The sequence below is a fragment of the Lithobates pipiens genome, unplaced genomic scaffold (assembly GCF_037356315.1).
Source record: "Lithobates pipiens isolate NorthernLeopardFrog02 unplaced genomic scaffold, aLitPip1_a1.2 Scaffold_16, whole genome shotgun sequence".
In the NCBI taxonomy this organism is placed as follows: domain Eukaryota; kingdom Metazoa; phylum Chordata; class Amphibia; order Anura; family Ranidae; genus Lithobates; species Lithobates pipiens.
In genome coordinates, this window is record NW_027507748.1 from 474040982 (window position 1) to 474053626 (window position 12645).

General features: G+C 37.4%; 1 protein-coding gene across 3 annotated transcripts in view; it reads right to left on the reverse strand.

The window, feature by feature from the left end:
- Positions 1 to 1979: 1979 nt before the first annotated feature.
- Positions 1980 to 12645, reverse strand: part of NALCN (sodium leak channel, non-selective) — an 864749-nt gene continuing 854083 nt past the window's right edge. For 2 of the 3 annotated variants that reach the window (XM_077482966.1, XM_077482963.1), the window contains 3 exons: positions 11001 to 11118; positions 9780 to 9969; positions 1980 to 9697 (listed from right to left, as the gene is read on the reverse strand). In XM_077482966.1, coding sequence (XP_077339092.1) covers positions 9685 to 9697; positions 9780 to 9969; positions 11001 to 11118 — 321 coding nt within the window. In that variant the 3' untranslated portion in view covers positions 1980 to 9684. Of the gene's footprint in view, positions 9970 to 11000; positions 11119 to 12645 lie in introns of all 3 variants that reach the window. The other variant, XM_077482965.1, reaches the window with a different exon arrangement.

Sequence of the window (12645 nt, forward strand, 5' to 3'; positions counted from 1 at the left end):
TTGAACCACTGTGAAGGTTGATATTCCTGTAAAGGCAATATATCTATTATATATCCTGTTTTTTAATTATTCACTATGTACACCATTAAAATATATACGTTTTAAATAGTTTCATTACTTTCCAGTTGGTTAAATACAGTGCTTTGAAAAAGTATTCATAACCCTTGAAATTTTCCACATTTTGTCATGTTACAACCAAAAACGTAAATGTATTTTATTGGGATTTTACGCGATAGACCAACACAAAGTTACAGATAAACAAATTAATAAGTGGATTTTTTTTACAAATAAATATGTGAAAAGTGTGGCATGCATTTGTATTTAGCCCCCCTGAGTCAATACTTTGTAGAACCACCTTTTGCTACAATTACAGCTGCAAGTATTTTTGGGTATGTCTCTACCTGCTAGAGAGACATACACCATCTAGAGAGTGACATTTTTGCCCATACTTCTTTGCAAAATAGCTTAAGCTCTGTCAGATTTGATGGAGAGCGTCTGTGAACAGCAATTTTCAAGTCTAGCCACAGATTATCAATTGGATTTCGGTCTGGACTTTGAATGGGCCATTCTAACACATGAATATGCTTTGATCTAAGCCATTCTATTGTAGCTCTGGGTGTATGTTTAGGGTCGCTGTCCTGCTGGAAGGTGAACCTCTATCCGATTCTCATGTCTTTTGCAGACTCTAACAAGTATTCTTCTAAAATTGCCCTGTATTTGGCTCCATCCATCTTCCCATCAACTCTGACCAGCTTCCCTGTCCCTGTTGAAGAAAAGCATCCCCACAGCATGATGTGGCCACCACGTTTCAAGGTGGGGATGGTGTGCTCAGGGTGATGTGCAGTGTTAGTTTTCCGCCACACATAACGCTTTGCTTTTAGGCCAAAAAGTAAAATGTTGGTTTCATGTGACCAGAGCACCTTCTTCCACATGTTTGCTATGTCCCCCACATGGCTTCTCACAAACTGCAAACAGGACTTCTTATTGCTTTCTTTAAACAATGGCTTTCTTCTTGCGACTTTTCCATAAAGGCCGGATTTGTGGAGTGCATGACTAATAGTTGTCCTGTGGACAGATTTTGCCACCTGAGCTGTGGCTCCATGCAGCTCCTTCAGAGTTACCATGGGGCTCTTGGCTGCTTCTGTGATTAATGCCTGTCAGTTTAGGTGGACAGCCATGTCTTGGTAGGTTTGCAGTTGTGCAATACTCTTTCCATTTTCAAATGAAGGATTGAACAGTGCTCCATGAGATGTTCAAAGCTAGGGTTAGTTTTTTTTATAACCTAACCCTGCTTTAACTTTATCCCTGACCTGTCTGGGGTGTTCCTTGGCCTTCATGATGCTGTTTGCTCACTAAGGTTCTCTAACAAACCTCTGAGAGCTTCACAGAACACTTGTATAAATACAGAGATTAAATTACACACAGATGAACTCTTTTTACTAATTAGGTGACTTCTGAAGGCAATTGGTTCCACAAAATTTTAGTTAGGGGTATCAGAATAAAGGGGGCTGAATACAAAAGTATGCCACACTTTTCAGATATTTATTTGTAAAAAAAAAATGGAAAACCATTTATCATTTTTCTTCCAATCTACAATTATGTGCCACATTGTGTTGGTCTATCACATAAAATCCCAATAAAATACACTTACAAAATGTGGAAAATTTTGAGTATGAATACTTTTTCAAGGCACTGTATGACACTTACATGTGAATATTTTATAGTTACCACTTGCAGCCAGTAGGCGTGTTTCTCTATATAGGACAAGGAACTCCCTATGGGCTTTTTCAACTGTATTTATGGTAAAAATATACCTGAATATCAAATGAAATCAAATGTGAGCATCTACAGTAGACAAATATTCACAGGCTGCCAATGTGCATGTAGAAAGTTGTGGGTTTCCTGATCAGAAACCTAATTTTTACAACAATTCCAGTGATTGAAAAAAATAAAAAATAAAGAAGTAAAACTCTCAATAATTGTTTGTAATTTATTAATTTATTGGTAGATCATTTAAGAAATAGTGTTAACCAATAATTACTTAAATGTAGAAAGAGTTACATTCACTTCCACTTACCGGAAACACCAAATTGTACTCATCATGGCAACATATTCAGTAACCCTGATGAAACACTGCCTGAGATACAACTCTCTTATCCTTCATATAATGAGAAAATTGCAATTTACAGTACATGTACAAAAGGAAAACTTACTGAGTGTCATTTCCAACATCTGGCATGCATAAAATATTTTTTTTTTGCTTTAAATGCTCCTTGCCATAGCACCAACAAAATGTTGCTAACTAAGCCGAATATCTTATATCATTTTTCAAGCAGGAAATGGTTTATTTGCATTTAAAGTGGTTGTTAAGCCACTCTAACCTGTATACACCATCAGCACTGCCTCCTTTTGTAGTACCCCCCCCTGTGTGTGAGTTATAAAAATAAATGCTGTAAATACCTAATTGCACTGCTGAGATTGTGATCACATGACTGTCCAGCTTTCGCCTTTTCTCCTCTGAGAGATGCAGCGGGCTGGGCTGAGATTCCTCTGCTTATGTCAGTCTGGAGGGGAGGAGGAGGGGAGGAGGAGAGAGCTGGCTGGTCATATGATCGCAATCTCAGCTCTTAAATGAGGTATTTACAGCATTTATAAATCATTCACAGAATGGGACACTGCAATAGGAGGCAGTGCTGATGGTGTATATAGGTTAGTGTTATGAGAGCAGCAGGAGGGGCAGCTCACACACAGAGAGGGAAGGGGGGAGGGGGACAAAGGAGCAGAGAGGAGAGTAGATAGCAGGCTGCTGATGACAGAGGCACGTAAAGTGACCACTGGTCTCAGCAGCCATGATACACCATGGTCAGTTTACAGAGGAGTGGGGAGAAACTGGCAGGATCAGCCAGGTTTTTTAGGTGTTACAGGGAGGCAAATGACACGGGACAAGCACTGTGTCATATAACATGCTTTAAAGGAGCAGGATCTATTTTTTATTTTTGGGTTAACAAATGCTTTAGGAGGAGAAAAGGGTATAACTGTAGATTTAGGTAAGAGTTCATGAGATTGGGGTTGGGGAAGGGTGCTGTGGCAAGACTCAAACCCTTTACTATTGCCTATAGGTCTGTTCTTTTACTCTTGAGGTTGCACTGTATAGTAGCAGCAATCAAATTTTAATAATAGCTTTCAGACAGAGGTCACATCAGGTACAACAACTGTAATCAAATGTCAGACTCAAAAGCAAAATAAGACCTATAATTCAACTTTGCCCACATGTTGTAAATGACCCCCATGTGTTTACAAAATACAAACCCAAAGTGACTATCTTGTCAATTTGCAAACTAGAACAACACAATGGAGCCATTAACTGACAAGTAAAATACTGCTGGGCCCAACGTTGAAACAGAGAGAAGACATGGGCAAACACTTGTTTTACATAACTGGCTGATGTACAAACATAACATTCTTCTTAATGTTTAAAATTACAACAGCACTGAAAAAATTAAACAAAACATACAAAATTTTAAATAATAATAAAAGACAGACGCTTTGCTGTAAATTTACTCACAGTTGTTCAAGTTCCTTTAAAGATATTTTTAAACAGAAATATATCAAATACATTTTAAAGTTTTATTTACAGTGTTAAAGCTTATATATATTTTATTATTTACATAAAGTAAAATAAAGGAAATGTTTAATACAAAAATTATTTCTTTCTAAGGAATATCCAATGGTAAACTTTCGATGAAAAATATTTCTGGATTTATCAAAATCTGCTGGCCCTTTAAACCTTTGTGCAAAATGTCTGACTGGGCTTTGTTGACCAAAAAAAGTATGGTTGGAGTCACCTCAGCATATCTTATACTCTATAGATTATTTATGGTGTTGGTATAATTTGAACATGAGGTCTCCCAAGTTCATTTATAATGCACACGCACTTTAGAAACATTGCATACATTGGATACCAGGTAAGTCACCCTGAGAATCCAAATCTTTAAAATGTGTATGTAGAACATAAAAGGTAACGTCCACTCAAAAATGACTGTTTCATGAAAACATCAACTATGATTTGTTTAATGAATGGCTCTTGCCTTAAATCCTAAACTGTCCTCCATAGTACCTCTTTTTGGCCACAAGCTACCCTCAGACTTCTGGGTTAAATGGTGCCCAACATCCCTAAACCCAAAAGACTTAGAAAAAGAATGTCACGGCCCTGCCTCTTGAGCATGGTGCCCTACACTCAAAGTATATTTATAACATCAATGCCATTTTCTGCATCATACATAACTGCCTACCACTGGAAGATTATGAAAGACCCAGCTTATCCCAGTGTGTGACCAGCCAGAAGACATTAAAAAAAAGGCATAAAATATCACTGAGGGGATCTCATAGGGAGAAGGAAGGCCTTTGAAGGGGAGCCTCTAGTTTGTATTTGACAGCAATGTAATTTTAATTTAAAAACTGTGCTAGCAACTACTCAAATGCCTACTCAAATCTGAAGCAGTCTCTTAGCTCACTGCCGCTACGGCTGACTCATGGGCCATTCTGATGGGCAAGGCTCCCACACTTTTTTTTAGCTTTGAGGGTTGCCTGCAATCTCCCTCCTCCCACAAATTCACTGGCCATAAGAAGCAAGAAGGGGCAGGGACATTTCAGTATTACCAGGAAGGACTTTCTCTGTCAAATTGGCCTAGTATTTGGGTATAGCTGGGAAGAATTGGAGGCTGCTACAGGTAGAGGTGCTTATGCTTGATAGCATTTTTAGGTAAACCAACAGAGTTGATTTAAATGAAAATGGTTGTTTTTTGCTATGCCAAAAGAATTTAATTATCTCATATAAGAAAATTGACATTTTGCCCCGTTTTGCCTATAATTGAAGTTTATACAGAACAACAGTCTATGTAGAAAGGTTACATAAAAGAAAATGTATCTAAAATTCTGCAGACGACACATTTCAAAACATATAAGTGAATTGGAAACTATTGAACCCTAATGCATATAAGATTACTATTCTGTTTTTAGTATTAATTGAAACCTCTCTCCCCACATAGAAATTTTGATAAGGTATTGCTGTATTTCATTACCACCACTACCAATAACGAATCTGTTTTTTCATTTAAAGAATAAAGTAGGTGGCCACAGTGCTCTGCCTTTTTCAACTGTGTCAACAGCCTTAAAATCGAATGTAAATTAGTACAAAACATATTTACCATATAATTACCATATTTCATTAATTTGCTATTCCTATTTGTATCCCCTTAATTTCTTTTTCTATATACAAGGTCAGCTCTTTTATTTTTAATGCTTCTCATATGCTTTGTCTTGCGAGAGCTTGGATTTATTAGACTTGTAAACTAATTTAGAAAAAGAAACAAACTCTCAGTTTATCTGACATTAAGCTGAAGTGGAGACTAATGAACACTGTTATTTAGAGAGATATTTGGCAATATGTTTCACTAATCCTGCACTCGGCAGCTTTGTTTACTTATTTGTTGAGTATGACTAGGCTGATTATGAGACAAGATTAAGTTTACTGAATTTAGTGCTCCTCAAATATCATCTTTAATCCCCATAGTGAAAACTAGAAGAACAACAAAGCCAAGCTGTTATTATTGGACAAAAGTTCTTCCATCAAAGGAAATCAACAAAAGGTATAATAATAAAACATAAAATCATACATTAACAATACTGTATCTTATTACATAACATAAAGTGATCTTATTTCTAATAAATGTAAACTTAATTAATACTATAATTACAGGCACATCAACATTATAATATTACAGGGAAGGTAATCAAAATGTTTAATATCAAGGCAGTTAGAGGAACAAATGGAACTGACTTTTCCATGCTGAACCATTCCGTGCTCACACATTTGAAACAAATAGAATGTGGGTATTGGTTTTCATCTCTTGTGAGAATGTTTTCTTATTTTTTATTTTTTTTTAAACCGCGTGTGGCTTTTTGCCATAATGTGCAAGTATGCACAGCATAATTGCACATTATGACACACCTACCTTACACGTGTTTCCCCTCTCCAGTGCTGTGCCATGCAGGCTCTGTCTCTAGCTCTGTCCTCGATCTAAGCCATCAGGTTCCCAGGCACCCTCTTCTTACAGATGCTAGTAATGAGTCTGAAAAGTACACTGCATAGTGTGCACTGCTTTCACTGTGCACTGAAAATTAAAAATTGCTTGGGGACAGATTTTTTGACAAAAAATCCCTAACACCTAGCAATGTTTTTTACTGTTTAGTTTAGATTTGCTTTAACAATGTGGGGTTCTATGCTTTCTAATCTGTGCCATGGGAAATACAGATATTTGACTAGAATTTTATCTGCACTATTCTGATCTCATTTAATCTTTCAGTAATATCCCATACAAGTAAATTCTAATGTTTCAATTAGCACTTAGCACCTCCCTACATGTTTCGTCCTGGGTCTAGGAAGATGTCACGTATGATGAAACATGTAGGGTGGTGCTACTTGCCGATGTCATTACTCCCCACCTGACCCCGGATTTACAGGTGTCTGTTGTTTTTTAAGCATGTCAGCTGTTTTTATGTCCTATCCGGCTGTGTCCTCTTTTTTTAGCAATAAAGACTACTGTTTTTTTTTTAATATTACTACTCTATCGGAGCGTGCTCTGTTCCTTTGCACTAGTGACTTTTGTCATAGTGCACTCCACAGACCGGACTCTTTATTTCTAATCAGGATACCATAGAGGACTCCTTGCTGCGTCCAGAGTGCCCTAGGAAGATGGAGGCTCGTTTTACACTCCGCAGAGGGCTAAATCTGCTTGCGCAAAAGACCTCGTTCTTTAGGGGTTCCACCGTTCCGGTAAGGGTCCCCACACACTGAGTGGTGTTTTTTTCTTCGACTTGAGGTTCTCATTTTTCACATTTTATTTATGGACTCAATCATTATTTTATTATTGCTGAAGAAGAGTTTTTCATATAGACTTTTACATAAAGATTTTTATTCACTGTTTGTTTACTCAGAATTAGTTTTAGTGCAATAGTGCACTTTTTTCAGTGTTTTTTTCATTGGTTTGAACAGGATTACTCACCTTATAAGCACAACTAATTTGTACACATTTTTTTTGCAATATAGAGATATTTGATTTTTGTTTTTGTTACAGCTATATATATTTGAAACTCTAGCGCAGTATAACTCCCATTTTTTTCACTACCCAATACTTACCTTCTCTCTCCAGCAATGTCTAAGTGTCCCTCGGCTGTCCGGGACTCTCTTCCTGGTTGGCTGAGACACATCAGTGGTGCCATTGGCTTCTATGGCTGTCAAAGTCAGTTAGCCATTTAGGAGAGTGAGGAGGTGGGGCCGAACAGCAGCTCCATGTCTGAATGGACACACTGAGCTGCAGCTTGGCTCAGGTGCCCCCATAGCAAACTGTTGCTGTGGGGGCACTTGAAAGGAGGGAGGGGCCAGGAGCAGCAAAAAAGGGACCAGAGAAGAGGAGGATCTGGGCTGCTCTGTGCAAATCTACTGCACAGGGAAGGTAAGCATAACATATTTGTTATTTAAAAAAAAAACGAGACTTTACAATTATTTTAATAAATTAACTCCCTAGTGTCCAGGTCATTTTGTGACCCATGTGGTGACTTTTCCCCTATAGATTAAAGGCAGGTTTGTTAGCACAGTAGACTAGTATATTTTCCAAGAAAAGTATTCCCCTCCAGATATATCCAACCATTATAAAATTATAATAATCATAATAGATGTCTTTCACATGTACACATATATAAAGGCATTTGTGAAAATAATGTTATACATTGTATTATATATAAAAGAAACTACATAAATAATTCCACAGTATTCCCTTTGATTTGTCTTTTACCTTAATACCAAGTTCACACCTTTGTGCTGTGAATTAATTAATGTGCATTACTTTGTGTAATAACGTGCACTGCACTAGGGCAAGCTATGCATGTTTTTTTTTGAAAGACAGCAAACCATGTGGTGCACCAAAATGCACACGCATTGGCATGGTGTTTTGGAGTGCCATTAACAACATGTTTGTCCCTACGCACATGTTCCCGTAGTATTAACTTGTTAATGAAGCCTTAAACTTTAACAAAAAATTTTTTTGGGGGAGAAAGCATGTACAGTCAAATAACTTCAAATGAGTGTTAAAGTCATTAAATGATTGAGGTATGTCCCTTTAACACTTACATACTTTATGTAACAGACATTCTTTAACATCTAGATCAACAAAACATAATGTGCAATTCAATAGCATGTCCCATTACTTTTAATAGAAATACATATACAACAGTCGATGCTGGCATATTTTTTGGTCACTATAGAAGGTTGTATGTCACAGTTAACCACTTAAGGACCAGAAGGATTTACCCCCTTAATGACCAGGCCATTTTTTGCGATTCGGCACTGCGTCACTTTAACTGACAATTGTGCAGTCATGCAACGCTGTACCCAAACAAAATGTATGTCCTTTTTCCCATAAATATAGCTTTGTTTTGGTGTTAATTTATCACCTCTGTGTTTTTTATTTTTTGCGCTATAAACAAAAAAAGTGTGACAATTTAAAAAAAAAGTTATATTTTTTACTTTTTGCTATAATAAATATCCCCCCAAAAAATATAAAAAAAATAATTTCTTCCTCAGTTTAGGCCGATATATATTTTTCTACATATTTTTGGTAAAAAAAATTGCAATAAGCATATATTTTTTGGTTTGTGCAAAAGTTATAGCGTCCACAAAATAGGGAATAGATTTATGGCATTTTTATTATTATTTTTTTTTTTTACTAGTATGGCATGACTAAGTATTTTTTTTTCTAGTAATTTTTCCTGTCAGAACGGAGATTTGCCTTGCTTATACAGGCAGATCCCAGTTCTGCTGGGAATGATCGCGGGTGGCCGGCAGACATCGAGTCCGCCCACCAGCTGACCAGTGGGCACGTGAGCACGCCCACAAAATAGAGTTCCCGAGCCGACGTACAATGATGCCAATTTTTGGGAAAGAGCTGATGTGCAATGATGGCGTCTGGTCGGCAAGTGGTTATACAGAATATCTTGCAGTAAGGATATGGTGTAGGAATGATAGGTAATAATTTGAAGATTGTAAACATAGTTTTTACCAAGGAGCCCTGAAATATATGCTGTTAATGTCATACGAGCTGTTCCAAAGCTTATCATCCACTTGGGGGGGGGGCATTTATGAAAAGCAGTAAATATTTTTTGCAGCCAATATTAACTAATGAGATGAATGTCTCATTTTCTGCAGAAACGACAGAAGCTGGTGGCCACGGACAACACTTTTCATACATACTGTAAGATCCAAGATGACATTAATGTCATCTGGCCAATTATGATTGTACTGGGAAATGGTCATTTATCTATGAGCAGTTTGTACCCTCTAGAGGCACTTGAATTTAAGGGAAAAATTGTTCACCTAGCATAGATTTTACCAGCTGACTGCTATTATTCCTTTGAAATAAGGTCTACTCGGTGCATAAACATGCACATTCAGCAGATATAACTCTGCATGTTTATTTACGGATTGTTCTAAGACACGAAAGTGGTCATCTTATGTCTATGGACAGCTTTATCATTTTTAGTCACATCATTTATATTCAGCATTTCACTGTGAGCTCAATAATACTGAATAACAGAATTTGGTTCTCCTCACTTGACATGAAGCATCCTTTAGACCGACAACCTAGTAATAATGAGTACAGATTAGTTTGCATTATAAAAGGTAACCTAAATGTTGCTTTGAGTTTTGCTTGCGTTGTCCTTACATGTCAAGTAGATCATCTCCACTTTCATCACTCTCTACAGTAAGTTGCCTTGTCCACCATTTCTTGACTTCTGAACCACAAGAAGCAGCATCAGACATGGCATTCATCTTGCACACTACAGACTTCATAGTGGAACGACCACCAAAGCGCAAATTGACAGAGGATACAGAATGACTTATAGGCTTTGGTGCTGTAAAAAAAAAAATAAACAAAAAAAGACTATGATGATGTGTATAGGTTACCTGGATTTGGAAACTGCTGATAATATATTGGCTTGCAAAAATGATTGATAGACTTTAGTATTTTCCTTTTTAATATGGGGGCTATAAATTCATTCCAAAAATTCTTCTCATTAAACCAATATAAAAATTCTGTAATGCAGCCAATCTAAAAAATCTGCAGTGTCTTTACACATTAAAAAACTGTTATCAGCTACAACCACCTAATATTTGCTCTACTAAATATTAGCTCTCCCAGCGCCGGCTGGCTGTACTGCACTCACAGCTCATGCTGTGTGTACTCCACTCCCTCTGTACTTTATTTTATTATTAGATCACTGATAAGCACTAATAGCTGCCACATAATGAGAGGTCTTTACCCAATAGAAAAGGAAATGATTGAAATATACTGACATACATGACTGAGAAGGATATGTGAAAGAATAAAGTAAAAGAGGAAATAATTTGTTTGGGTGTAGAATTTAGTTTGTATAGATTCAATTCTTGGTTCTGTAAATTGTACAATTATTTATACTAAAAGGGTAAGGTTTTGACATCAGTATATGGCCTGCTTGCAAAGGTATATAGTTTGTGCTTATACATGTACAAGTGATTTTTAAAATACCTTTTAATGTTTGTAGTTTTAATAAAAATCCTTGTTGCACTATGTATGGCTTTTGTATTCCCTTCCTTAAAATGTATGGTCTCACGCACACTGGGTGTATATTTTTCCTCTCTGAATGCCAGAACTTCTGGCAGTTGAAAAGCTGCTTAAAAACAAACCTAAATCAGTTTTCCCTGATTTTCAGATTTTTCCATGATAGTATAGCCTTTGTGTAGGTGTTAGGCTCACTAAACTTTACATCTTTTAGCCTATATTTTATCAATTCAGATTTTAACATTGTGTATTATATTTTATTATCTTTAAAGAAAATTTTAACCAGTGGTCAAAATTACTTTTTCATAGATTCAAACATATCTCCACGTTGCCATTTCTGTTTACCTGACGGTAGGTGCCACTGGCCAAATCTTCTCAGACGTTTACCAGCTTCAATAGAATCTTGTCTATAGCTTCCTCTGTCAGACAGCGTTGGGCTTAGAAGCTGCTGTTGACTACTTGTCTACAAATAAACAGAACCAAAAAATGACATAAATACATGATGTGTTTTGTAAACTTTAAGCATATTATTATATCAATTATTTTTGATCCTACTTCAAATTCAGAATCTAGCAGGCCTTTGTAAGTCATCCTACTGTAAGGTAGGAGGAGAGGAGTATCTTGTGTCTTGTGTCAAATGTCAATCAAGATAGAGTGAGTGGCAAGGAATCACAAAATTCCCTTTTTTATCAGGTACTTTCTACAATGGATGAAGTAAGAACCATAGGCTAGTGTATATAGAAAGAGGGATTGGTTCTGCTGCGAACACCATTAAAGTCTATGGGACATGAACATGAATAATCACAAGTGCTAATTTTAAAGGCTTATATGCAAGTTTTTGGTATAAAAAGTGTTTAGGGACCAGGGGACATTTATCAATGCAAAAAAAGGAAAATTTATTGTCAAATACTTACCGGAATTTTCCTTTCCTGATGGACTCTATGGCAGCCTACGTGTGGGTTGACCCCGCCTCCACTCCAATGCTATAGGACCCCATTCAAATAAAAGAGCACTCACCACTCCACGCGGTGTTCCGTAACTAGCCTCCTCATAGGACTCATGGGTGGGAACTCCATCTGCCATGGAGTCCATCAGGAAAGGAAAATTACGGTAAGTATTTGACAATACATTTTCCTTTTTCCCTGACAGACTCCATGGCAGCCTACATGTAGAAAATAACTAGCCGATCACACGGGTGGATATGCTTTAAACAGAAAATATTTAATTTGATTTATCAACCAATAAAATCTTTAGACCAAAATTTACAGAGGATAGAGAAGCAGGCTCAATACAGTAATGTGACATGAACGTATTAATAGAAGACCAAGATGCTGCCTTGCAGATTGTGTCAGGAGCCACATGCCGAGCCGCTTCCCATGAGGCTGCCATTACCCTGGTAGAGGGAGCCGTCGCCGCCTCTGGAGGAGCCAAGCCCTTCGCTAAATATATGCCTGTTGTATAGTTCTTACAATCCAAGTGGCCAGCGTCCTAGTTGAAGCTTTCTTCCCCTTGTTGCTACCTGAAGGTAAGATAAAGAGATGCTCTGAGTGTCTGAAGGGGGAAGTGATAAGAAGATATTCTTTCAAGGCTTCTCCAACATCCAGAGGATGAACATCATTAGAATCTGAACACCTAAAAGTAGGCAAGACAATTTCTTGGTTCTGGTGAAACACCGAAGTACCCTTTGGATTAGATCCCAACATGGGAATGAGGACTACTCGGTCTGGAAAGAACGTCAAAAAAGGCTCTTCGAAGCCCAAGGATCCGATTTCTGATTTTGGCTGAAGTGACTGCAACTAAGAAAACAACTTTTCCTGAGAAATCCTTAATAGAGAGCGGGGATGGCTCTGTCGTACTTAGACTGGAGATTGAGTCCAGGACCAGAGGAAGTTCCCACTTGGGAAACTTAGGCTTTCTTTGGGGTTTGAGTCTTGAAGCTCCCCGGAAGAACTGACGAATCAGTGGATGCACTGCCGAAGATGTACCTGAG